This window comes from Zalophus californianus, chromosome 14 (genome assembly GCF_009762305.2).
Source record: "Zalophus californianus isolate mZalCal1 chromosome 14, mZalCal1.pri.v2, whole genome shotgun sequence".
In the NCBI taxonomy this organism is placed as follows: domain Eukaryota; kingdom Metazoa; phylum Chordata; class Mammalia; order Carnivora; family Otariidae; genus Zalophus; species Zalophus californianus.
Window position 1 is genome coordinate 27,629,397 of NC_045608.1, and position 26,033 is coordinate 27,655,429.

The following is a 26,033-nucleotide window of genomic DNA, read 5'->3' on the forward strand; positions in this document are numbered from 1 at the left end:
AGGAGACCCTGCACAACAGCCTGAAGGGAAGACGGGGGGAAGGCAAAGTTCAAGCAGAGGGGACAGAGCCTGAGCACAGGTGGGTGGCAGGGCCAGGCTGCTGGGCTGCAGGGCAGCAAGCCTCATTTGGGGGAGCTAAGTGCTATGAAGAAACCTCAGAGGAGGCTGGTGTGACCGTACCCTCTAGCCCTCTCGGGACCACCACACGCACCAGACATCCCTGGAACTGCCCCATCCTCCTGGCTCCTGTACATGACGTGTCCCCAGGAGTCTCTCTCCAGAGCCAAGAGGAATATGGACCCCACCGTGGCAACACCTGCTTACACTGCCAGGGGGAGCCCATGTCACTCTTGAGCTCCTATGCAGGGCTCCGCGTGCAGCATAGAGTCCTGCTCTGTCATGGGTGCTGGGTCATGAAGTGCTCCTCCACAATAGGAAGATGCAGCCATGGGACATGCTGCAGGGTTGGGGGCAGAGAAGTGGCTGAGATGAGAGCCCACCCAGCCCTCTGTGCCACCTCGGTTAGCGGACGCACTGTCCTGCCGCACAAACTCGCTCCTCTAGCGAGCTCTGTCACAAGGCCTTTTTACCAGCAAACTCCAGCCACTTCTGCCCCCTACTATGTCATGACTACCAAAAGGGAGGCCAATGCCAAAGAAAGCACACTCCAGTCAGCGAGAAACTGCTATTGGCAATTTGGGGTAACCCTTAGGGGTCAGGAGGCAGGAGGGGTTACAATAACCATGCTGCCAAATGGCAACGCCCCGGCCTCAGGAAGGCCCCAGCCACTGTCTCGGTGGCGTGTGGTGGCGTGGTGCACGGCCTGGGGCCAGCAGCCCGTGGCCGCCTTGCACAGACTGCCCAGCTCACGGGTGGCAATGGTGGTGCCCGCACACAGGCCATCGGGGAAGGGCGGGATTGTCCGCTAGGGTTACAGATGCAGCTGCCTGACAAGAGAAACGGCATTTTACAGGTTTGGCAAATCTGGGGTGCTCACAACAAACCCACTAAAATGGAAAGCCCATTCGAATAGGGAACCTTCTTACCATTTTATTCTCAAGAATCCTAGAAAAGGGCCTGGCCCACGGAATGCACAACAGGACAATTTGTTAGACAAGTGACCCTGCCATGGAAGAATTCCAGATGTCATCCAGTAAGGAGAGCTGGCAATTTATCTCTCTGAAAAGGTGTGATGTACAGAGAAGTCTTTATACACCCAGAAAGGAGTACACGTAGTAACTTCTACAGTCCACACAGTAAACTCTAGAACAGCACAGCGCTACAGAACCTTCCACCACAACGGACTGACTTGTTCTATGATCTGTGCTGTCCTGTAGAGGAGCCACTGGCTTCCCCAGGGCGCCCCTGGGCACTTGATATGTAACTGAACTTCAACTTAAGGAACTGAATTTTTAGTTTGGTGTAATTTTAACTAATTTAAATGTGAATACCTCCATATGGCTGATGGTTATATAGTATCAATAGCACAGCTCAAGAAAGCAAACCCTCTGCTTACCTTTGATTTCAGTTTACCACAAAAAAGACACCACCGTAACTATTTAAAACACTAAACTTTTAAAATTTTTTTAAAAAGGAAACTCTACCCCCAACGTAGGGCTTGAACTCATGACCCTGAGATCAAGAATCACATGCTCTACCAACAGAGCCAGCCAGGCGCCCCTAAAACATTAAACTTTTTCAAAAGAAAGTTAGCTCCCATCTTCCCCAGCAAATGAAAATAACTAGAACTATCCAAAATATTGAAATGAAAATAAACCCAGGTATTTACTCATATACGCTCACGAAACACAAGCTGGGTTTGGCTCATGTGAGGTTGGTCAGTCACTCTGAGAATCACAGTGAAGGAAGTCACTGGTGATTACGATGTGCCTCACAAAGGTGCTCAGAGGACCCTGAGCTTTCTGGGAGCCCTTGGGTGCTGCCCCGTAAATACCTGTGCTGAGGGCTATCTGCCCAAAGGGGTGGAGCTTGACTGGGCGGCAGCTGGGGGGTGGTAGGCAGGAACTGGGCTCCTACTTGCACCCCATCTCAGGACAAGGCTGTGGTGATCATCTTGAGGTCAGAGGGAAAACAAAGTAATCCCGCCAAGAAACACAGTGTGCGGGCGAGTGGAGAGGGGTGTGCCACTTCTGAGACAGGGAGCGCCCATGGGTGAGGGGTCTTTGGGGCTCGGGGCAGCCTGGCCTAAATGTCCCAGCCCACAACACTGAGGCCTGTGTAGGCATCAAGAGTCCACTGGAGCTTCCATGAATGCTGCCTCCAGACCCTCTCTGTCCTGGTGGCTGCACTCCTTCAACAAACCTCTGATCTGCTGATGGGCCCACAGAGTCCTCAGGGCCCGACGTCATGGGCCATCGGGGTGGTTCTGGGAGACTAGGCTCTGGGGACAGACTCTGAAAGAGAGCACTCCACCAGAGTCACTATGAGAAGTCGACCATCATTAAAACAGAAGAGTCCACATAAGCCAGCTCGTAGCACCTTTCCTTCTTAGGAGTCAAAGTGCCTGATCAAAATGCCTCTGAGGGCCTGAACTCAAACCATCCTTCTCTCCTCAGGCTTTCAGGGAACTGGTTTCCTTCTGTAAGGACAATCACAGCGGGACAGGCAAGGGAAGCCTGGCACTCTGTACCTCCCAGGTACACCTCTATAAGGATGCAAGTCAGGTCTGTCCTAAGCATACAAGATGACTGCAGACTCCAGAGCTCCAGCATGCTCTGGAACAGCTCTCCTCATCCGCATATACTTCTAGGAGCATAAAGGTGGCAAGACAGGCTGAGCACGGCTGTGAGTCTGGGCCTGGCTTGTGTTGATGGGAACCCGGTGGTCTCCCGTGGCCTTGGCACCCTAGCTCTGGGCTCCGGGTCCGGGAATGGAGACTGCACCTGGTCCCTGGAGAGCGGGGTCTGCATGCACTCACAAGTGTTAAGATGAAACCAACTAAAACAGCAGGGCCAGGATCAGAAAGGAAGCAGATCCGAGAAAAACCCAAATGAAAATCTCTGTCACAGGAGGCTTGTGAGCTGGTCCCTGAGACCAGGGCGGCACAGATGACCATTGTCCCTATGGCAGGTATGCCAGGGACAGGGCTCTGAAGCAGGACAAGGGCCTGCTCTTCCAAGAAGCCTCTAGCATCACATGCGTGTTCCACACTCATACCCACTGGTCACACGCAGCGGGCACTGGGGGGCGACACAAGCAGTGGCAGATGCCAACCTGCTGGGCTGGGGAGGAGATGCTCCTACAGCCACACAACAAAGAACCTGCCAGGGTGGGAGACCAGGAGGCCACTCTCCCGGTGTCAGCCAAAACTCGGGCACAGTCCCATAGAGCCCACCAGCCTGTCAGACACAAAGTGGGACATTGGTGGGGTGTGTGAGCACTCACAGGGTACTCAGGGAAACACACCTGTCCTCCCCTGGAGGGCCCACTGCCCGCAATGAGCGTGGGGCCGAAAGCAAGTGTCCCTGGGACTGGCTCTCTGGCCTGTGGTCAGCTGGGGCAAAGGTGAACAGTGTCCATTTACAACCAGTGCTGCCTTCAGAGGAGCCTGCTGGCAACTCAACAGCACCTCTTCCAGAGGAAGAAAGGCCTTGAGAAGTCAGTCAGGTGGTATGAGAGAGGTGGAGACCTTTTTCCAGGAAAAAACAAAAGTACTAAGGATGAAAAGCTTAAATCTAATCTGCTACTGTTTTTCTTGTAACTGAGAACTGCTGAGAGGGAAAGTTTATTTTCTTTTAATCACAAATCCTAATGGAAAACACATCGGTAGTGTTTACTGGATCACAACGAGCCGCACAGCCAACAACCAGCAACTCCTCGCATTCATTCTCAAGAGCAGCTATGTTCACTACTCCCAACGCCCACCTACCCAGGAAGGATTCAAACCCCACCCTGCAGGCTATAGGACTGCTCCCCGCATGTCACTGGGCCACAGGGCCTGGGGAAGAGGAGATCGAGGTCCGAGTAGTGCAACAAGGCTCAGTGCAGGATCACTGTACAGCAGCCGGGCTACCTGCACACACATTGGGGAAGTGTGCCTTTGAGTACAATTCCCTGTAACTTGAGAATTGTAGTTAAATTTCCATACACTAACAGAATAAAAGGTTAAGAGACAAAAGCCTAGGCATTTTTGGAAATGGAGACACGTTCTGTTCTGGATTTATCTACAGTCACAGGTAAAGTTTAGGGGAGAAAAGGAAGTTTAGTGCAGTTCTCTTGTCGTGTTCTAGTAAATCCCACGATGGGTGATGATGACATCACTTTTCATTTACACAAGTTATGTCAGATAAAACAGAGCCTGGGCTCAGGGCTCATCAATTTTCCTGGAACACCAAAATACTAACCTTTACCCCACCTTGAGAGCCATAGTTACCCATAAGGCTCACAGCACTGGTGAGCGTGATGGGGCGCCTCTCTTCTGCTCTGTCTGGGAGGGCAGACCTGAGAGACGAGGCATGGAGGGCTGTGTGCTCGGGCCCCCTGCCCCCAGCGCTTTTCTCACAGAACCACCAGAACCTGGCCATGCATCGGGACACGCGTTATCAGTAACCGCAAAAAACTGGAAATCATTTCAGGGTCCAAGAACAAGACAGTAATTAAGGACAGCAGAATACATTCATAAGCACTCAGTGTAAAGTAACACTGACGGAGGGTTTTTAATTATAGGAGAGGGGCTCCTGGCTGGCTCAGTTGGTACAGCATGCGACTCTGGATCTCCGGGTTGTGAGTTCAAGCCCCACGTTAGGTGTGGAGCCTACTTAAAAAAAATAATAATAAATAAATAAAATAAAAGTTTTTGCATCAGAATATCTGTAGCCTTGTCTTATCCACTGTGCCAACCCAGGCTGCAAAGGAAGGCTGTGAATCCAGAGATGCTCCCAGGAAGGCCTATCACACCCCAGGAACTCTGCTGCTACTAGAACATGTGAGGCAGGCCCGAGCCCAGAGACAAACCAGCAGACCAGCAGCAGAGGCCCTCAGGGTGCGGCCAATGGGCTGAGAGGCATAGCATAAGCTCATATTGTGCACGGCTGAGCTTCAAGAATGTTCCCTCTGCTGCCAGCACCTGGGAATCCCACTGCATGGCCACACAGCACAGGGCACAGCCTCTCACCCGCTCCCCAAGTTTTATCTGTGACACGTGAGACAGGTGGACATCACTCCTGAAAAACCTGAAGGCGCATGCCTCATAAAAGCCAACCCATCCATAAACACTCAAGTAATGACCCCCCTCATCGTCCCCAGCTATCAGAGTCCTACAATCTTCCCAGGGTCCCCACCTAAAAAGAAGAATCCTGGGCCCACCTTAGTTATGCCTTAGCAGAACTGAGGAGGGAAGAAGGTTACATAGCAAGGTTACTCTAGAGGTGACTGAGCCCTCAGTCAAGCTCCCACGCTGGCTGGGCTGGGTCCTCCAGCAGAAGCAGAGCAGGGTAACCGCCAGGAAGAACAGCCCGAAACCTGGGCTCAGTATGGGGATATGGGGTCCTGAGTGCACAGAGCACATCTGCTTTAGGGCTTAGCTATATGCAAACATGTCAGGTCCCTCCGCTGGCACACTTCTCCTCAGGCAGCTTCCCATGGACTGCAGCAACGTGACTAGGACCCGACAGGACCAATTTTGAGCCTCCTCCATTGGGAGATGTCATCAGACACTAACAGAACACACAGTATCCCAGAAGCGCTCAACATGTTCTGGTTACCTGACAAGGTGCTTGGCTGACTCGTGGTAATGAGCAGGGCAGGAGCGCAGCAGTGTGCTGGTGGCAGCCCAGCTCGGGGCAGCACCTGGACAGGTGGCACTTCCCCTAGCAGGCCTGTTCTGTCTAACACCAACACTCTCTCCTGAGCCAGTGTTCCCACTGCCAGGTGGAGACAGAAAGAACCAAAGCCCCAGACGAGACGTCTCCCCTCCTCGGCACCAGCAGGAGATGGGGGGATGGGGTCTGTGGAAAAATCACGAGGCCCGATCCCTAACCCCAAACACCAACAAGAATCTGGCCGCTACTGGGAAAGGCCGGGTGAGGCCTACTCTGCCCCATCAATATCCAGTATGCAGAGGGTGGGCATGGAGGGCCTCAGCTACACGTCTCCGCACAGAGGGCCAGCCCTGGCAGCCAGCCAGCGAGCGGCCTCAGCACAAGCCTGTGTGGTCTGCTGGTGCTCTTCCGTTCCCAGAGTGCTGCTGTGCACCGCCTGCCAGCCCTGCGCTCCGAGCTGAGGAGAGGCTGAGACCCCAGTGCTACCCTCTCCAACACGTGTTCTCAGAGAAGGAAGGAAGGGGGAAGATGGAGGGTGTCTGAAGAGAGGTGGGGGGGCTCCAAAAGGACCAAGGCGAGCTGGCCAACTCAAGGACCCCAAGGACTGGCTCCCAGACTGCCCCTGATCCAACCAGGCCCCTCACTGGAGGGTGCCTGACATCCAGCTCCACGCTCAGGCGGACAGGCACCTGCCAGCAACTATGGAAGCCCTTGGCTGTGAAGGCCCTCACCTGCACTCCGGAGCCCACGATCTGGGAGGCCTGTGCTGTCGGCACCGCCGTCTGCTGCTGCACCTGGGGCTGCACCTGCTGCACCTGGGGCTGCACCTGCGGCTGCTGCACCACCATCGGAGTTCGCACCTGGGACAGAACGGGAGAATGCGATCTGGACACTACCTCTGCGGGAGCTCTGAATCTTGAAGCTTTTCATGAGAAGCGACGGGATCGTCGTGACTTTACTGGCTCTGATGTTACCTTGCTGACCTTACCCATTTCTCATTAGGAGTGTCCCATCCCAGCCTGGCTCTGAGCCGAGCCCCACCTCCCCTGACTATGATGAGCAGTGTGGCCCTCCCACTGGGGGTCACCGTATAGCCACCCCTACCATCTACTGCTGCAAACAAAGTGATGGTTCCCAAGGCCAAGTGCAAAGCCCAGCCTGCTCGACTTCTGGGCCAAGCACACTGATGGTCTGCGAGAGCCCCATTTAAAGCCCCTACTCCTCAAATGAAACCAGGGCTGGTCCCCAGGTGACAGGTGTGACCATACCTTGCTTCTCACGACCCGCCCCAGCCTTCCAGCCTGGCCCCGTGGGCCTCCCATTTGCCCGCCACTCAGTCCAAGCATGGCCCATCCCCACCCCACTCAATGAATCAAAAACAGCAAAGTCCACGAAAACCAAGGAAATGAGCCGAAAAAAACTATTAAAACGGCCCCTTGACACAGCTCCCCCTGACCTGACGCCAATATTGTGTCCTCTGTATAAATGTCACTGACTGTATTTGCTTTGTACAGCGATGCATAATAAGACCGACAATAACACTATTTTCTGTTAATACCCTTCCTCACAAATATGGTAACGACAGGGATCTTTGCGCAGAACGTAACTCTGAGCAGTTAGCAAACCACTGTGGACTCTCAGGGAGGCCGCACACCCTCCCTCACAGCGGGAACACGCATGCTGCTGACCACCTGACCACTGGGTCTTACAATGCCACGGCCGCTGCCGGACTCAGGCAGGCTGCTCGGAAGAACACCGCTGCCCGGCGACCGGGACGCCTCCGTGCGGGGTACAGTAGCTCTTGGAATGCACGCTCCTTTGCCAAGCTGGATGCAGAGGCCGGCATGGGGAAGAGCCACCTGCATCCCAGTGCTTGAAGAGTACACGCTGGCCCTAGCCCCAGAGCCCCGGAACCAGCTGCCGGCCACGGGTACTCACGAGCTTCAGCTGTGGCTGGGCATACAGCATCTGTCCGGGGAGGGCCGGAGCCTGGGACACCAGGGGCTGGGTCTGTGACTGCGGCGGGAGCTGCGGTGGCTGGTTCTGAGCAACCGGTGGCTGCTGCGGTGGCGGTGGCGGCTGGTGGTGCTGCGGGTGGTGCATGGGCTGCAGCTGCTGGGGCAGGGCCTGAGAGGGGGGGGGCTGGGGCTGCTGCATCGGTGGCTGCTGGAGCGGCGGCTGGGCCTGCAAAGCTTGCTGTTGCTGCTGCTGCTGTAGCTGCAGCTGTGCCATCCGCTGTAGCTGCTGCTGTTGCTGTATCTACGGGCAGAAGGAGCCGGACTCGGTCACCCCACCCGCCTCTGGGCCCGGGGAGCCTGCCTGGGCTGCCTCACAGGGCACTGAGGACACGCCGAGTGTGTGCCCATGCCCCTGGCCACCGGAAGCTGGCTGCACCTGAGTCTGAGAGAGCGGAGGTGCGAGAGAAGGACCCAGAGGGTTTTAGGAAGGGTTACGTGGAGGTGCAGCCCCACAGACGCTGGGGGTAAACACTCGGGTGGCTGCAGACCTCTGAGGCCTCCCCGGGGATGCTTGTCTGGTCACTAGAGTGGGCAGCAGCACAAGCCTTGGGAAGACAGTCAACATCCGCTATCCAGGATGAGGAGGAAAAGTGGGACTAAGGCCCACAGTCAGCTCTGGGGGAGGGGGCCTCCAAGACCCAGGAGGGGGACCACTGGGAAATGGAGGCAGCAAGCCAAGGCCTGGGGAGGGTGGGCAAGTGGAGAGGTCCCCTCAGGTCTTCCCTCCCTCACCCAAGAGCAGACCTGACGATGGATGCTTAATACGTCTAGATGCTGCCTGCCAACCACGGGAGGAAGAAAACAGTTTCTTCTAAGCAGAGCTTCTAATGTGACACTGCCATTCCCCCGCGGGAGAGATGAGGTCCGGTCAGAGCTGTGTCCAGACACCAAAACACTCAGAGATAAAACTGGAGGCATGCAAGTGCTCAACAGAAACACGCTCACAGGACGGCTCAGGCATTTCTGCACCTTGGTGTGCTCTTCTCACTTCTTGCTTTGGTTAACTCCTACACGAATCGCTTGCACCCGGAAACCTCCATGGATCCAGGGCTCCCCACCCCCTGCACACAGTAGGCCTGTGGCCGACACCAAGCCTGACAGAGAGGCCCTCCTCGTGCCATCCCAGTGCCCTCCTGACAAGTTGGGGCCTCTCTCTCCTCCTCATCCCGGGCTCTGTGGGAAGCCCCCAGCGGAGGAAGCCGGGGCACCGGGCGCCAGGAGGCGCTGTGGCCGCCTCCGACCCAGCCCTGTGGCTGGTGCGTGTCCAGGGCTCCAGGACCACAGCGTTCGGGTTGGGGGCGGGGGAGGCTGAGCACGGGAGCCGGGGCACCTAGTACCTGCTGCTGGTTTTGATGATGCAATTTAATCAGGTGTTGCTGCTGCTGCTGCTGCTGCTGGAGCTGCTGCTGCTGCTGCTGCACCACCGCCTGGAACTGCTGCTGCATGGCATTCTGCTGGGCCTGGAACTGCTGCTGCTGCTGCTGCTGCTGCTGTTGCTGCTGCTGCTGCTGCAGCGCCACCTGCTGCTGCTGAAACTGCTGCTGCTGCTGCTGCAGCGCCACCTGCTGGAGCTGCAGCTGGGCTGCAGGCAGAGCGGCGAGTCAGGCGGGGCGCGGCGGCGTGCGGGGACGGCGGGCACGCGCCCGAGGCGCCCACAGGCGTCGGAGGCCGGCGCCCCAGTCAGAAGAGCCCCACGGGGGCGCCGGCCACAGCGTCTGTGTTCATTACGGAACGTACTATTCGCAATTTCTCTCTGACAACAGAGAGAAAAGGGCCAACTAAGTCTTTCCAATGGCCAAGAGGCCCAGCCTCTGGCAACCACTGGGCTTTCTGTCTCAGCAGTTGCCTATTCTGGACATTTCTCATCAGTGGCATCTCACAGTATGTGGTCTTTGTGACTGGCTTCTTTTGTTGAGAGTAACATCTACAAGGGTCACCCCTGTTGCACGTGCCTTTCATTTCTCTTTACCACCTAACAGTATTCCAAGATTTGGATACATTTTGTTTATCCACCCATCAGCTGATGGACATCTGGACTGTTTCCACCTTTTGGTGGTTATGAATCATGCTGATATGAGCAAACATTTACAAGATTTTCTGTGGTTCAGTTTCTTCTGGGGTGATGAAAATGTTCTAAAATTGACTGTGGTGTTCAAATCCTGCACAACTCTGTGAATATGCTTAAAAATCACTGAACATGGGGCACCTGGGTGGCTCAGTTGGTTAAGCGTCCCCCTTCTGCTCAGGTCATGATCTCGGGGTCCTGGGATTGAGCCCCTCCTGGGGCTCCCGTCTCAGCGGGGAGCCTGCCACTCCCCCAGCTTGTGCATGCGCTCTCAAATAAATAAAATCTTTAAAAGTATCACTGAATGTGGCACTTTAAATGGGTGAACCACAAGAATGTGAATTATATTTCAATAAATTTGTTATTTAAAAAAAGGAAATAATCCAGAGAGATCCTTTGTACACTTCACCCAGTTTCCCCGACGGTATCATTTTGTAAAATTATAACATCATAACACAATCAAGAATGTGCGCTCTTAATGTGTGGGTGTGTATATAAAGTTCTATACAATTTCCTCACCTGGGTAGATTCAGCCACTATTGGACTCAAGTTATTGAACAGTTCCAACACCACAGGGATCCCCCAGCACCCCAGACAACCACTAAGGTGCCCTCTGTTTCGAGTATTTTGTCACTTCAAAAATGTTATGTAAGTGGGGGCTCTATAAGATGACTGGCTTTTTCATTTAGCCTGACTCCCTGAAGACCATCCAGGATGTAATGAGTATCAGTAGCTCTTTCCTTTTCACTGCCAAGTTGTATTCCAAGGTACCGGTGTCTCTGTTCAACCATTCATACCATAAGGGACATCTGGAAGTGATCGCAGATTTGGGCTATCATAATGCTGCCATGAACATTCGTGTACAGGTTTCTGTGGGACTGTAAGTCTTCATGTCTCTGGGATAGATGCCCAAGAGTGCGACTGCAGAGTTGTATGTTTAATTTTTAAAGAAGCTGAACCATTTTACATTCCCACCAGCATTGTATGAGTGATCCAGTTTCTTCTCATCCTTGCCAGCATCTGGGAGTGTTATTTTAGCCATTCTGCTGGTGTATGAATTTTTAAATTTATCTTTTCGTTACAGATTTCTGTTTGACGGAGAGAAGATGCTGTGTGTATGGCAGCACTACTGTGAGAGTGTTGAAGCTTGCTTTATGGTTTATTCTTGTAAGTATATTTGTTCCACCCACATGCCTAGATGATGGCGCTGTGCCAGTCTTCACTAAATGCATCCCCCGTCATCTGCGTAACTATCAGTAACTGAGAAGAGGAGCTGCCCGACACAGCTTTCATTTTAAATTTCATTTTAAAATCTTTCCGTATCTTATATTCAAGGTGGGTTTCTCGTAAAGGTAATACAGCTGTACTCAATCTCACATTTCCTATCTTTTAGCAGGAAAGTTTTGTCTACTCCCATATATTGCGATTACTTGTATTTCTCAACTTATTTCCTTTTCTAAGCTTCTTTCCCTCCATTTTTTTGTTTTCCAGCTTTATTGAGATAGAACTGACAAATTTTTTCCTCCTTTTCTGAATATTATATATATGTGTATATATATGTGTGGGGGGGGGTTTTTTTTTAGAGATTTAATTTTCAAGTAATCTCTAGTCAACACAGAGCTCGAACCCACAACCTTGAGATTAAGAGTTACACGCTCCACCGACAACCAGCCAGGCGCCTTCTGAATTATATTTTTGTTGGATGGTTGAGCTGAATTTTGCATGTCATTTGGGTTTTTGGTTTTTTTCTTACTCCCTCTTCCTACTGGTTTGGGATTTACAAACTATTTCTATTGTTTTGGCAATTACTTTTTCCTTTTTTTAAAGCAATTATTTTTTCAATTTCATCATGCATATTTAACTTACCAAAGTATAAAATATACCCATATATTTTTTTAAGATTTTATTTATTTATTTGACAGAGAGAGAGACAGCGAGAGAGGGAACACAAGCAGCGGGAGTGGGAGAGGGAGAAGCAGGCCTCCCACTGAGCAGGGAGCCCGATGCGGGGCTCAATCCCAGGACCCTGGGATCATGACCTGAGCCGAAGGCAGACGCTTAACGACTGAGCCACCCAGGCGCCCCCAAATATACCCAATTTTAATCTCTTTCCCAAATACAAGAACCTCAGAATACTCTGTTTTTTAAAGTAGGTTCCACATGCACATGATAGACCTGGTATCTATCCTTGGATACACTTCCTGACTTCTATTTAGTTTGGTCCCTGTTTATCTTCTTACACCCACATAGCACACTTACATTAAGAGGCAGGACAGTGGGGTGCCTGGGTGGCTCAGTTGGTTAAGTGTCTGCCTTTGGCTCAGGTCATGATCTTGGGGTCCTGGGATCGAGCCCCGCATCAGACTTCCTGCTCAGCGGGGAGCCTGCTTCTCCCTCTCCCTCTCCTCCTCCCTCCCACTCATGCTCTCCCCCCTCAATAAATGAAGTCATTAAAAAATAATAAACTAAAAAAAAAAGGGCAGGACAGGGTGCCTGGGTGGCTCAGTTGGTTAAGCGACTGCCTTTAGCTCAGGTCATGATCCTGGAGTCCTAGGATCGAGTCCTGCATCGGATTTCCTGTTCGGCGGGGAGTCTGCTTCTCCCTCTGACCCTCCCCCTTCTCATGCTCTGTCTCATTCTTTCTCTCTCAAATAAATAAATAAAATCTTCAAAAAAAAAAAAAAAAAGGGCAGGACAAAATAATGGCTGGAGTACAGCCTCTGACCCAGACTGCCTGCCCTCAAATCCCAACTCTTGTCACTGCTCTGTGCCTCAGTCTCCTCAGCTGTGGAAAAGAGACAATAATAGTACCTACACACACTAAGAATTAAAAATGTTATAGAAAAAACACTCAAAACAGTGCTTGGAATGTAGCATGTCTGTATAGTTAGCTGGGAGCATTATTATTTTACAGAGGTGATTTTTGTTTATAAACCACCAAGGGTTCTCAACCTTGTCCCAATGAGTATTTTGGGATAGACAATTCTATGTTGTGGGGGGCTGTCCTGCACACTTAAAAGGTTTAGCAGCATCTCTGGCTTCTACGCTAGATGCCAATAGCACCCCCCCAGTTGTGACATCCAAAATGTCTCCAAACATTGCCAAATATCCCCCAGGGTACAAAATAGATGAGAATCACTGGTTTAGATTTACACACGCTTGCTACCTTACATAAAAAAAAGTTTCTTCTCCTATTTTACATCTGACATCACAGGAAGGATGGTCTGAGAGGTAAGAGGAAATGGTGAGCAAATAAAAAACCTTTTAGGGATGCCTGGGTGGCTCAGTCGGTTGGGCATCTGCCTTCGGCTCGGGTCATGATCTCCAGGTCCTGGGATTGAGTGCTGCATTGGGCGCCCTGCTCAGTGGGGAACCTGCTTCTCCCTCTGCCTGCCGCTACCCCTCCTTGTATGTTCTGTTTCTGATAAAAAATGAATGAAAATCTTTAAAAATTTTTTAAATAAATAAATAAAAATAAAAAACCTTTTAGTGAAGGTCTCTTGGGCTTTGTTTATTGAAAATGTCTGCTTCCCCCAAAGCCTTGGGAGTTTTGCTGGCACACACTGTGGTCAGCAGCTCTATCCCCAGGGCTCTGACAACCTCCTACTCTCTTCTGGACACCATCACCAAGTCCACTGAGTCTACTTCTTGTTCCTTTCTAGAAACTGGCTATTGTTAAGATATTCCTCTGGCCTTTGGTGTTCTGTGGTTTCCCCAAAATGGGTTAAGGCATGGATGCCTTATTCATTCTGCACGGGACCACAGGGCTTTTCCAGCCACCATCTCCTCATATACTGGTGTGCTTCTGTTCTCTCCACTTGGTCCTTTTATTAGTTGTTAGACTCTGATTTTATCCTCTGCATTTCTTTGGGGGGCGGGGGGAGGGACAGAGAATCTTAAGCAGACTCCATGCCCAGCGTGGAGTCTGACATGGGGCTCGATCTAATGATCCTGAGATCATGACCTGAGCCAGCCAGGTGCCCCTTATCCTCTGCATTTCTTACCCTCCTATTTTCCATGTCCCCTTCTCTGGGCTCCATTCTAGATAATTTCTTCAAATGTTGTCTCCAGTTTACAAATTCTTTCTTCAGTTGTATCTAATCTGTTCATTCATTTCCACTTTCTAGTTTCAATAATCTTATTTCTCGTTTCTACAAGTTCTACTTGGTTCCTTCTCAAAGCTGCTTGGTCACTCCACCAGGTATCACAGTGCCTGTTCATTTGAAATTCCATCCTTGATTTCTTTAATCACGCCAAGCCCATAGCTAACAGTGGTTATGTGTGTGGGCCCTGGGCATCTCCACATCTGTTTACTGTTTCTATTCCACCTCATGGTGTCTCTGCTTTCTTTCAGGCCTGCTGGTCTTTGATTGTGTGCTCACTGCTTGACCTTAATCTGTAATTCCCACAGGCCTCAACTGGGGGCACTGTCCTCCAATCTGCCCTTGCTTCTGGGGGAGCTAGGGATGTCAAAGGCCCCAACACAAATCCCACAAGACAGAGGGATGCCAAACTTACTTTCCCCAATCTTGCAGTGGGCCAAGGCACAGCAGGCAAATTGCCCTACCTTCTGCTGGCCCAACAATCCAAAATGCAGCTAGGATCTAACTGTCTAGAAGGAGGACAGTTCCTCAGCATTCCGTCCGTCAAACAGCCAGAAATAGGCCTTATTTTCAAAGTTGGTTTTATAGGCACATGATAAAAATTCACTGAGGAACAGAAATGTAGAGTGAAAAGTAAGTCTCCCTTCTAATGCTGTATTCAAGCCCCCGGTCTCACCTAGAGTCAGTGGTTTGTTTCCACGACTGATCCAGGGCACCCAGGGACTATCACAGCGTGCCCTGGACTATCCTTTAAGAACCTTTGCAAAACCTCTGACCCAAGCCCTGCCCTGAAGCTGCCTTAATCACACAGTGGCATTTGGAGAAACCGTCAGAAGGGAATAACAAATTCCCAAAGGGCCACAACACCTACTTCAGCTAGACCAGGCAGGCAAGAGGGCCAAGGCAGAGAGAGAAGGACTCTGAAAGGCAGCAGTGGGACATGAAAGTAGAGAACCCACATCAACCTACACAGAAGACCAGGTCCCTCAGAAGCTAAAAACAGGATGTGGGCCAAGGTCAGACTGGGGAGGGTGTGGGCAGGATGCCCAAGCTTTGCCACTGAACTGACGAAGTCTTAGGAGTGAGACCACAAGGCAAATAATCGTAGCATTCTAAACTCATACACTTTAAAACTGTTTTTTATTATAGAATATGTCTGTGATTTAAAAAAAAAAAAAAGGTTCAACAAGAGCATAACATAAAAAAAGAGCCAGAACTGGTATTTCTCCTGGGCATCCTTCCATAAGCCGGCCCGCACATGTGTCAGGTATGGTACTAGAGAAGAGGGGACACAACAGTTGGAGATGAACAATCAAGCGAAGAGACGAGTGTCAGATGACAAGACGTCAGTAAGAAGAGAATGATGATCCAAAAAGGAAGGGGATGCCTGCGGATGGAGGGTTCCAGTGCAGGAGTGGGTGGGCATGAGGGTGCACATGACCTCTGTGAAGAGCAAAGTGACGCTCCCACAGGAAACTCCAAAACAAAGAACGGGGGTGCTCGGGTCAGGCAGCTTGGGCTCAACCCCAGCTCTAGCCGGCAAAGCAGACGCAGGGACACTGCCCTCTTCGGAGGGTTACTATGAGCAATGAGTGAGAAAAATACATCGAAACATCACAACCTGTACATGAATCATGGTCGCAGCAGCTTTATTTGTAACAGCCCAAACCTGGAAACAACCCAACGTCCTTCAAGGGTGAATGGATAAGTAAACCATGGTATACCCCATCCATAGAATACAATTCAGCAACGAACAGGAACTATTTACTGACGCAACGTGGAGAATGTCGAAGGCATTACACTGAGTGAAAAAAAGCCAGTCTCAAAATGTCAAACATCGCGCGATTCCACTGAAGTAACATTTGTAAAGTGACAGAATTATAGCAACGTGGAATAGATCAGTGGTTGCCAGGGCTTGAAGTTGGAAGGGGGGTGGGATTATTAAGAGATAACACAACAGCTTGCTACTGGTGATGGAACAGTCCTGCATGCTGACTGCGGTGGTGATACCACACGTGATAAAATCTCACGGAACTATACGCACGTCAGCTCATGAGCAAGAATGCTTGTAAAAACTGGTGAAGTCTGAAAAAAGGCCACCTGAGCTGGCAGCACCGTCGCAACGTTCATTTCTCGGTTTTGACAATGTACTACTTAGAGGTTAGCATCGGGGAAGCTCGGTGAAGGGCACATGGGCACTCTCTAGGCCATTCTGCAACTTCCTGTGACTCTTCGGCTATTTCAAAAAATACATACAAAAAAATAAATGCAAAGGGGAGAAACGTACCAAAGCACTTTGCAGTACTGAAGTACACTCTGAGTGCCAAATCACAGCTCATGAAAATCAAAGGGCCAATAAGACAGGCCCCGGAAAGAAGAGGGAGACCCGCGCCACATACTCCCAGCTGGAGCAGCTGCACGGAGGGGCCAAGGGGCTGGGTCCTGCCGAGAGGTGCAGAGGGCAAGGCACCTCCTTTAGGGAAGGGAAGCCTGGCCACGGGGCAAGGGCAGCACTGGAAGGAATGGCTCCCGAGATGGGGGCCCCTTCTGGGCCCTGTGGGGTGCTGACAGCACGGCTTTGTGGGTGACAACAGCCTGAGACATGACTGTGTCTATTTCAGCTACAAAACACAACCCCTTCGATGGAGTCCCAGACTACTCCAATCTCCTCTGAGTCCTCCACTCCTGCTCAGGGGTAGAAGGAGGGCCTCGGTGTCACTTAACCCTTCTGATAGCCCGAAGAAGGTTTGGAACTTTTTCTCTCCATACACAACAAAGAAAAAGACAGAGCTACTTGGGAGTTTCTCCAAGCTTTTCTCAATACCATCCTAAGCAAAGGAATAAAATGTACATCACCTGCAAAGAAAGTGGCAGGCTCTCGGAGAAGCATGGTACTCACTCTGTGGTGCTGCTGTAGACACAACGGCCATGCCGTGGGGGGCCATCCCCGAGGTGCCTGGGGGTGGCTGCCCTGAAAGCGGCATCGGCTGCCCCATGGTGCCAAGGCCACCCATCCCGCCCAGAGACTGTCCTGGGCCCCGAGAAGGCATGCCGATTCCAGCTGCTCCCGCAGCGGGCCCACCAGTCAGGCTCTGTAGCGCATTCATAGGGTCTGTGGGAACACAAGGGCACAGCGTCTCAGCTGAGTGCCTGCTGAACCGCAAGGCTCTGAAGGCTATGAGGCCTCACAGAGCACACACTTCCTCCCACCTCCAGGCACGACTCCCTCAAAGCCCCAAGCAGTGAAAGGCCAGAGTCCTGGGAGCCTCTGGGCCCACAATTGCCCATCACACCCCAGGAGCCCAAATGCCAGTGTGTATGTCTTTGCTCCTGGATTGTGAGCCCTCCCGGGCAGGGAACACATCTCAAACCCTAGCCTGGACTGTGCCAGGATCCTAATGCTGAGGGACAAACAAGCCCTTGAAGGCACGTAGCAGCCCCCATCCCTCCTGGCTGTACACTCCTCCTGCTGGGTGAGACCGAGCTGGGAACCCCAAAGACAACAAAGGACAGCAGGTTCTTCTTCATGGGAAGAAAGACCCTGTGGGCCAGAGAACTGAAGAGGCACAGACAGATGTTCTCTTGGGGAAGTTACAAGTCTCCTTGTACACCAGAAGCCCACCTCTGCTAAGTCTGTGCAGGACCCCCGCTACAGAGTTCTCAGGACACCACACCAAAATAAGCTAAGGTGTGCAGGAGGGATGGGGAAAGGGTCCACAGAGTGCCACAAGGCACAGTGATGCCTGCCGGGAGGCAGTGGACTCCGCTCAGTGAGCAATGCCATGACCTGGAACAAGGAGCCCAAGGCTCTTGTCAGAACAGTGTAAACTCAAGGCAAATGACTACCTATAGACAGGTATGGCCCAGCCAGTGTACCCTGCGCACAAGCGGGTGCCAAAGGAACATACGCTCCAAGGCCAAGAACCCACACATTTTCCCGGCCACATGCTCTTTATCCCACCCAGCCCTGGCTTGCTGGTAATTCCTGCACATGCCAAGAGAGCCCAGCGGGGAAAGAGGGGCAGCCAGCTCGGCTGAGGTAAGCCTGGGCACCCAGCATTTACAGCTGTGCTGCCTGTGGTAAGAAAAACAGCGTGCCCGGCTGGCTCCCTTCCTGACAGAGCAGAGCTCAGACGGCCATCATGGATTCGCTAACCCCCCTCACTAGCAGCTCGGTCAGCAAGACCAGGGCTGAATCAACACAGTTCCCATATGATAAAGTCTTAAAATTAAAAAAAAAAAAAAAAAAAAGTAATTCTTAACTTGTGAAGAAACTCTGTAACTTGAGGAAGTGAATTCACAACTACTCTTCAACAAATACTACTACAGGTTATTATAGTGAATAGACCACGATAACTCTCTTCCAGAGAGCTCAAAATTCTAGATAATGTCTCCATAATTGTGGGAGTTTTTAATCATCTTTTTGCTGGACAAAAACAGTATTTGAGTGACATGGGTAGGGGAGGTCTTCTCTGACTGCAGCCGGCCAGGAAGAGGAAGCTCGGAGGAGGGTCGGGCGTGGCTCGCAGTTCTCACGGCCAGCCAGAGTTCTTCTTTCTGCGAACTTTCTCCTCTAATAACTGCTTAACCCAGGCAACAGGCAGCATCCACAACTGCATTCTTGCTGCCCCAAACCCAAGCTTGGGATAAAACTTTAATTCAAACAGGAAGAACTCTTACCACTGACGGAAGCTTGAGATTTTTTGTTATCTGTATTTAAGAAAACAAAAACAAAAAACAGTAAACAAAGTTTTATATAACCACATATTTCCACGGTAAGTCAGCTTTGTAGGCATTTGCCTAGAGGTCATTTGCTGAAACTAAACACAAGATAAAAGATATCTCGAGTGTGCGTGCCTGTGTGCACACATGCGTGTCCACTCCTGGCAGAGCTGACATTCAAGGGGGTCTGAGGGAAAAGGGTACAGAGCCACCCAAAGTCAACCCAGGGCCTCAGAGAACTGCCCCCCAGGCAGAAGCTTGCTGTGGGCCTACTCTGGCTCTCCTTCCTTCCTGGGTGCAGGGTCTCAGTGGGGCCCTGAGCAACAAACACGAGAGCTGTAGGGATCCACGATGGGTCCAGAATGGTGCTGAGACTTCCACGACACCTCCTTTTCCAGCCCGCTCTGATGAGGCAGCATCCCTACTCTCTCCATGAGGAAGAGGAGTCTGTCCAAGGCTGGCTAGAAGCCGGATCTATAGCTGCCCCTAGTACCAGGGGGCAAGCGCTGCAACAGGGTCTCCTCCCGGGTGAGCGGTGAGCTGGTGAGAAGGCAGGGGACACGCCTGGCCCCCGGGGCTGTGTGCTGCTACGCCAGGGCCGCCTCCCAAACAGGCCAGGAGAGCCCAGCCCCGACAAGCAGAGCCACTTGCCAGGGCAAACCAAGGCGTCTCATCCAGGCTGCTCATTCCCCAGGCTCCTAGTTCCAACAATTTATTTTAAACACCACAGGACCTTCCCAAACACGCCAAAGAAAGTGGAATCAAGTGAAGTTCACCTGGCTGGCCATTCTGGTAAAAAGTTAGTATGGAAAGAAGCAAAACCTATGGGCCACACAGGGACTCTGGGGTTCGCAAATCTCCTTTTGTCTGAGATTACCGACTAAAGCTGTTGCCACCTCTACAAGCACGGGTAGAAACCACTGGACGTGCCAAGTCGTGCAGTCCACAGAAAGGCTGTGTCAAGAGAAGCCCATCTCCTGTGGTCACATAACTGCAAGCAGGCAGGCGGCGCTGTTGGCTGAAACCTCAGAGGGCCCCGCCAACCTGGTTTCCTTTAGAGACTGTGACCGACCATCCAGGAATACTCAAGTCTCCTCCATGCTTATGTATAACACACAAAAGACCACAAAGACCCCTGAGCTCAGTCTGCAAGGACACACACTTCTCAAGGGCCACTGCCACTGCCAGGCTGGGCTGACAGGACCCCAGCAGGACCCTGTGAATCAGAGCGGGTGGGATGCAGCAGGCGCCAGGCGACCCTCAGCAGGGCAGGGAGGGGGAGGCAAGACTCATGAAGGTCCAGCCTGACAGGAACACGCATTTAGGTCAGACCCCCACGGTCAATAAAACCAACTCCTAGGGAAGGAAGTTTCTTTTCCAGGGTAAACCTGGCTTATTTAAGAACTGCCTAGAGACAAAGGCAACAGTCTTTTGAAAAAGGAGATGTTCATGGACAAGCAAAAATAGCAGTCCAGACCACTTGGAGGCTAACATTTCCATTATGCCAAAATCAGCATTTTTGAGGTTGAGGCTCCGAGAGGATGGGAAACAGAATCAAATGCAACGCAACGTCGAACTTCCCAGGAAGCAGGAGCTTTTTACACAGACGTTCTGCCGCAGGCACTGTGGCCAAGAAAGCCCCCACCGTCCCAAGAAAGGGCCAGCCCCTCCTGGCCATCCAAACCACCCAGAAATGTAAATTTTTACTTACGAATGTCTCGAAAATGGATAATGAGCCTGGCCACGAGAGAAAGGTATTCGTCCTAAAAGTAAAAACAGGAAGCAGTTTAATCCCAGATGAAGAAGTGAAGCCGTGTGACGCCCCTTTCCGCCCCCCCCCCCCCCCCCCCCCCCCCCGCACTGCTGTGTCACAGAGCACAGGGTTCTTCCTGAAAGGCTGCCGGCCTGCTTGGCTCGGCCTCCTCTGGAATCCATCTCTCAGAGAAGAGCTGTCAGTGCTCAGCTACAGCAGGCCAACAAAAAGCACAAAGAAACAAAAAGCCAAGAGGGATACCGAGAGGCGTCAAACTGCTGCTCCTTCCAGCCTGGGGTAGATGCTCAACCAAGAGGGCTGTCAGCAAGCTCAGGCACCCCTCCTTCCACCAAGGGGACGAGGGGCCAGCCTGAGGTCACAAGGCACATCAGCAGTAGACATTGGGCGGGCCGCTTTTGTCTTTGCACTATTTGTATCCAAGTACTTTCGCTTTTAATACCCGGCCTGTTGCTCTTTCACTGCTGACGTGCTTGCATGCAAATCTGGATGTGCGCCCCTGGCTGTGCTTTTCAGAGATCTGTGTGAGTCTGAATTTACTGCACAGGCAAGGGAGAGGGCACAGGGCCACTCAAGGGTGGCAGGTGAAGGCCACTGCCGAGGGCCCTCGTCTTCCCGGCTGCTGGGTTTCAGGAACTGCACAGCAGGACCTGCCTTCTACTGGTTGTCCTCTTTGCAACCAAGGACACCCGCTCCCAGGGGTTTGGGGGAAATCACCACTCTAAGTCTGTCCTGTGTCTTCACAAAGGCATATCCGAGTTAAAATCTTATTTCAGAAGATTTTAGAAGCTGTACCATCCTTCCTCCGCCCCACCCCCCGAAATGCCCATCCGTCCGGCAAGGCATCTCTGCATGGGCAAAGCCTTTGCTCTCTGCCCTGCTCACACAACCCTCCTTCCTAAGTCATCGCAACACTGACAGTCCACTTGGCAGCAGACTGATGGGATGACACCCACACAACCCAGGACCCGCTGTGCCACCTGCAGTGCTACTACCCTGGGGACAGAGGCCAGTGAGCCCAAGCACAAACAGTAAACCTACTGTCATAGGAGACACCTTCAGGGAAAAGTGGTCTCAGGTGAATACAAAAATATAAGCACACTTTGTAAATCTTCATTACTCCTCATCTATCTCCAAACTTCACCCCACCATTCTCTTTTGGCCAGGGGAATCAGTAGAGGCAAACATGAGGGGAAGAGGCCCAGGGGATGGCAAAGCTGGATGATAAGCACATGCAAAGGGGGCAGGTACAGGAAGAGAGACAGTGAGCCTCTGCTGGAGCAAAGGGACACTTAGCAGGTATTGTCAACACTCCCAATTTCCAACTGCCCCCACCAATTTCTGACAGGAAAGATAATGTGCTAGGGGTGAAGGAAGCCCCTGGAGTTGGGGCTCTTGCCTGTGGATCACCTGCTGAGGCTTGTCCTTAAAGGACAGCAGTGTGGTGAGCAGGGAGCAAGGAAGGTGGGGGCCTGAAGTTCAGGAAATGATGTGGCCAAATACAAGGGAACGAGGACTGGGAGCTTGCCAGGTCAATTTCTGATGTCTTGTTAAGGCCATGGGCCATCTGTTAAATTGGGGATACCTTAAAAGAATTTGTAGAGTTTTCTCTACTTCCATAGAAGATAAAACGAGGAAATAGGTTGAAAAAGCAACCAGATACTTTTACTCAGACACAAGATACAGTAAAAATGGAGCTCAGGAGCATGTCCCCAAAGCCTTTAATATAGAACCAGGACGGGGTGCTCAGAGCCCCGCTGCAGGCCTGAGCCCAGACCTGGATGGCCAGTGTGGTCCGCTTCCAGCTGGAGCTACCCTGTTGCCAGGTGGGTAGGGTGGAGGCTCTGGGGACCAGACCAGACCAGCATGATGAAAACTGGGGGACGGGGGAGGGAGGAAGGAATGTGGCCACCTGACCAGAGACATAGGCATAGGAAGCAGTTAGTCCCACGGCCGCCAAGAGGTTTTCTTGCAGGTTAAATACATCTCCCAAGATTCTTGCAAAGGCCAAGCCACCCAGGAACCACTGGGAGCTGAGTGCTGCATATCTGCTGCCAGTGTTCCTCCCCCGGAAGGCCCCGGGGTCCGAGATTGCACCTCTCATGTTCCCCAGGGTGGGCTGCTTAACTCCCCTGGCCCCTAACTCAGAAGTCCTGATTGACCTCCCCCCGTGTGAGAAATTTTCAGGCTCTGCTACCCTCTTCTGCTCCAAGGCACCTCACTTTCTGGGACTGCCCCAGAGAAAGGGCTGAAGAATGTGTGACGTCCCTTACCTTTACTCCGTCTTGACCATCTCCCCCACTCAACATCCAAAATCTAAGTGTCACAGCTAAAACATGAGGCTGGATGTTACCAGACCAAGGTAATAAGAGCTAACACTCTGGCACTTAAAGTGGTGCCGGGCACAGCTCTAAACCCTTACATATATCAATGCATTGAATTCTTCCAACCACCTACTGAGGCGGGTGCGTGGTGTCTGGTTTGCAAATGAGAAGGCAGAAACGTGTGGGCAAAGCTTTACAGTTTAAACCCTTGCTTGACCGGTGCAAGATGAGCATGACGGCCCAACGACAAGGGTGAAGGATGCCTCCCCACATGGATGTGGAGGGAGCAGCAGGAGAGGAACACACACAGGCTCCATGTAAAATTCCAGGCACCACAAACTACACACTGTACACTACCTTTTGTATAAGACATGGGGAATCTGAATACATATATGCGCTTGTATCTGCAAAAAGAAATTTTGGAAGGATAAACCAAAATCGGGGACAAACTGTTATCCCCAGAGCTATCAGGGTTTGGGCTGAAAATGAGATTTCACACCTTGTTATATGGTTTTCACATTGGAAGCATGTACTTTTTTTTATCAAATTGAACATAAAACTAAACCAAACGAAAAAGAACAATTCCTAAAACTTCAAAATAAACTGAAATGTATGAGCTATCAAGTTAGTATCAGAATCACAGAGGGAAAAAGAACCCTTGTGAGTGATCATTTTAAAAAACAAAAAAGCAAACAAAACAAAAAACTGCATGTCCTTAGTAGAAGGGACACACTTTAAGGACTAACAGAGCTGCAAAGAAATCTTAAACTTCATTCCATATTTTGTTATTATTTGTTACCAGTATTAGTGGTAATATTAGTCTGTTCATTTCAAAAGTACTTTGTTTTATGTTTTTAAGTTTATTTACTTTTTTTTTAGTAATCTCTACAGCCATCGTGGGGCTCGAACTCATATAACCTCGAGATCAAGAGTTGCATGCTCCTCTGAGTCAGCCAGGCACCCCCCAAAAGTACTTTAGAGTAGAGCAAGTAATTATGCTAATGATATTAGAAGCCAAGATATTCACATTAAGAGAAAAGATACATGTTTAAAATGAAAGTAAAACCTGTAAGGTTAAATTGGAATGGGAGATACCAGTGTAAAACTATGGGGTTTTTGAGGCTGTTGCTTGTTATGACCAAAACGTATTACTTCTTAGCTCTGTTCACAAAAAGGTGCAGAAGCCATTAGCACCAGTGTCCACACCGCATGCTCTAAATACCATTTCACCCTCAAAAAGGAACCAGGGCTCCACAGAGGAACGGCCCATTCAGGGACCAAGACTCAAGTAAGCTGCAAAAGATGAAAGGAGTCGTGATAAGGGGTCCTAAGAGGGACAGAGGGTGCTTGGGGGCTGCCCCTGGGTGAGGAAGGGACCATGGAAGCATCAGAATGAACCACTGCAACGGACTGAAACGCACAAGATGCAGAATTCCCAGCTCATAATACTCACAGGAAGAGAATCCACCCTCACTCCCATCCCCAAGCCCTACTGATCGCCCCCTGGGGGTAACCAAGGGTAGCAAGTCCAAGGCTACAAAGGGACAATGGACAGGAAAGCATTCCTGGTCATCCAGAAGAGGCTGTGTTTCAAGCAACCATGGAGTCTTGGTTGATGAAAGAAAACCCTTCTTTGCAGAAAAATTCCTTGCATAAATGTGTAAGGGAAGCCAGAATTATGGACAATTACCATTTTGTGACACCCAATTAAATGGTGGAATCATCAGATGACAAGTGGATGGGGAACTTTTTAGGAGAAGAGTCAGGCTGTCACTCTCTGAACTCCCGGCCAACTGTGGTCTCATGGGGAAATATGAACACAGGGCACCACCTCAGACATATTCTTGCTCACGACACCACTGCAACCCTGGGCTCTCCCCATCTAACACCCAGTTCACAAGAAATAAGGGGCAAAAAGGAGGGAGTCAGGCAACAGGGGACACCGTTGGGAGAAATGTGCATGCCAAAGACTCTGCCACTTAGGACTCACAGGGAAGTGAGGAACCTGGCAGAGAAAGCTCCATATCATCCTTAGAGAATACATGTATATCATCAAAACCAGAATGTTGGTAGAAAGATGAATGTTACAGGTATTTCTGGAGAGGGCTCAGAGAAAATGAGGAACATGTCACTGGAAACTGAAGCAGAGCGAATCCTTGTTATCTAGTAGCAGAAGTTTGGCTGAATTGTATCCTAGTTGTGTGGAAGGCAGAATTTGAACTTGTAAGCAATGAATTTGGAGATTTGGCTGAGTAGACTTCCAAGCAAAATGTTGAAGGTCTGGCCTGGCTTCTTGTTGCTCAGAGTAAAATGTGAGAGGAGCCAGAGAAACTGAGGGAAGAACCATTAAGCAAAAAGGAACCTAGACTTGATGGGTTTGGGAAACTCCTAGGCTACCCAAATTGAAAACAAACAAACAAAAAAACAAGCTAAACTGGGGAGATTCACTGTTATGAAGGTGCACTCCTGGAGAAAAGGCCACGCTGTGGATGGACACAAATTTTGCTAGTGCCAAAGAGAGTGGACACGGAATTCGCGAATCCCCTCAACTGTGAATCATTTCACAGAAGCCAAGGGCAGGGAAGAAATCATACAGGAAAGATCGGTGGAGAAGCCCCTTGTCTAATGGCATGAATCCTGTCACATACATGGGAGACCCATGAAGGCATGTGAGTCTTACACCAGCAGAAACACTGACAGTTTGGCCTGAAAAGGAGAGAGACTGGATAAAATCAAAGAAGGGTGTCAGATTCCCAAAATTCTACAGGCAGGAAACAGGCTGATAAAATGACCCAGCTGCAAACATGTGCTACTCTTCAAGAAAAGGAAAGATGACCACAAGGGCAGAGCTTCAGGCCAAGAGGCCAAAGCCATGAGCCCAGAGACTGGAGCCTCTGAAGTCTGGTAATTAGTTACAGCAGCTATAGGAAACTAATACACTCTCCCTATAGATTTGCCTATTCTGGGCATTTTATACAAATGCAATCATGTTGCATAATATGGACCACTATGTAATGTTTATTACACTTAGCATGATGTCTTCAAGATTCATCCGTGTTATAGCATGTATCAGTATTTCATTTCTTTATATGGCCAGATCACACTCCATTGTATGGATATACCCCCTTTTGTTTATCCATTCATTAGCTGATAAACATTTGGGTTATTTCCACTTTTTGGCTTTTATGAATGATGCTACGAATATCTATGTACAAGGTTTTGTGGACATTTGGTAACTATTTAATTTTTT

The 26,033-nt window shown here is 50.7% G+C and overlaps 1 protein-coding gene across 1 annotated transcript in view; it reads right to left on the reverse strand.

The window, feature by feature from the left end:
* MED15 (mediator complex subunit 15) overlaps window positions 1-26,033 on the reverse strand; it is a 64,886-nt gene that overhangs the window by 7,557 nt on the left and 31,296 nt on the right. The window contains exons 3-8 of the mRNA XM_027575763.2: window positions 20,400-20,451; window positions 18,647-18,676; window positions 16,866-17,078; window positions 9,136-9,380; window positions 7,719-8,039; window positions 6,512-6,640 (exon numbers count right to left, since the gene is read on the reverse strand). Of these exons, the coding sequence (XP_027431564.2) occupies window positions 6,512-6,640; window positions 7,719-8,039; window positions 9,136-9,380; window positions 16,866-17,078; window positions 18,647-18,676; window positions 20,400-20,451 (990 nt within the window). The remainder of the gene's footprint in view (window positions 1-6,511; window positions 6,641-7,718; window positions 8,040-9,135; window positions 9,381-16,865; window positions 17,079-18,646; window positions 18,677-20,399; window positions 20,452-26,033) is intronic.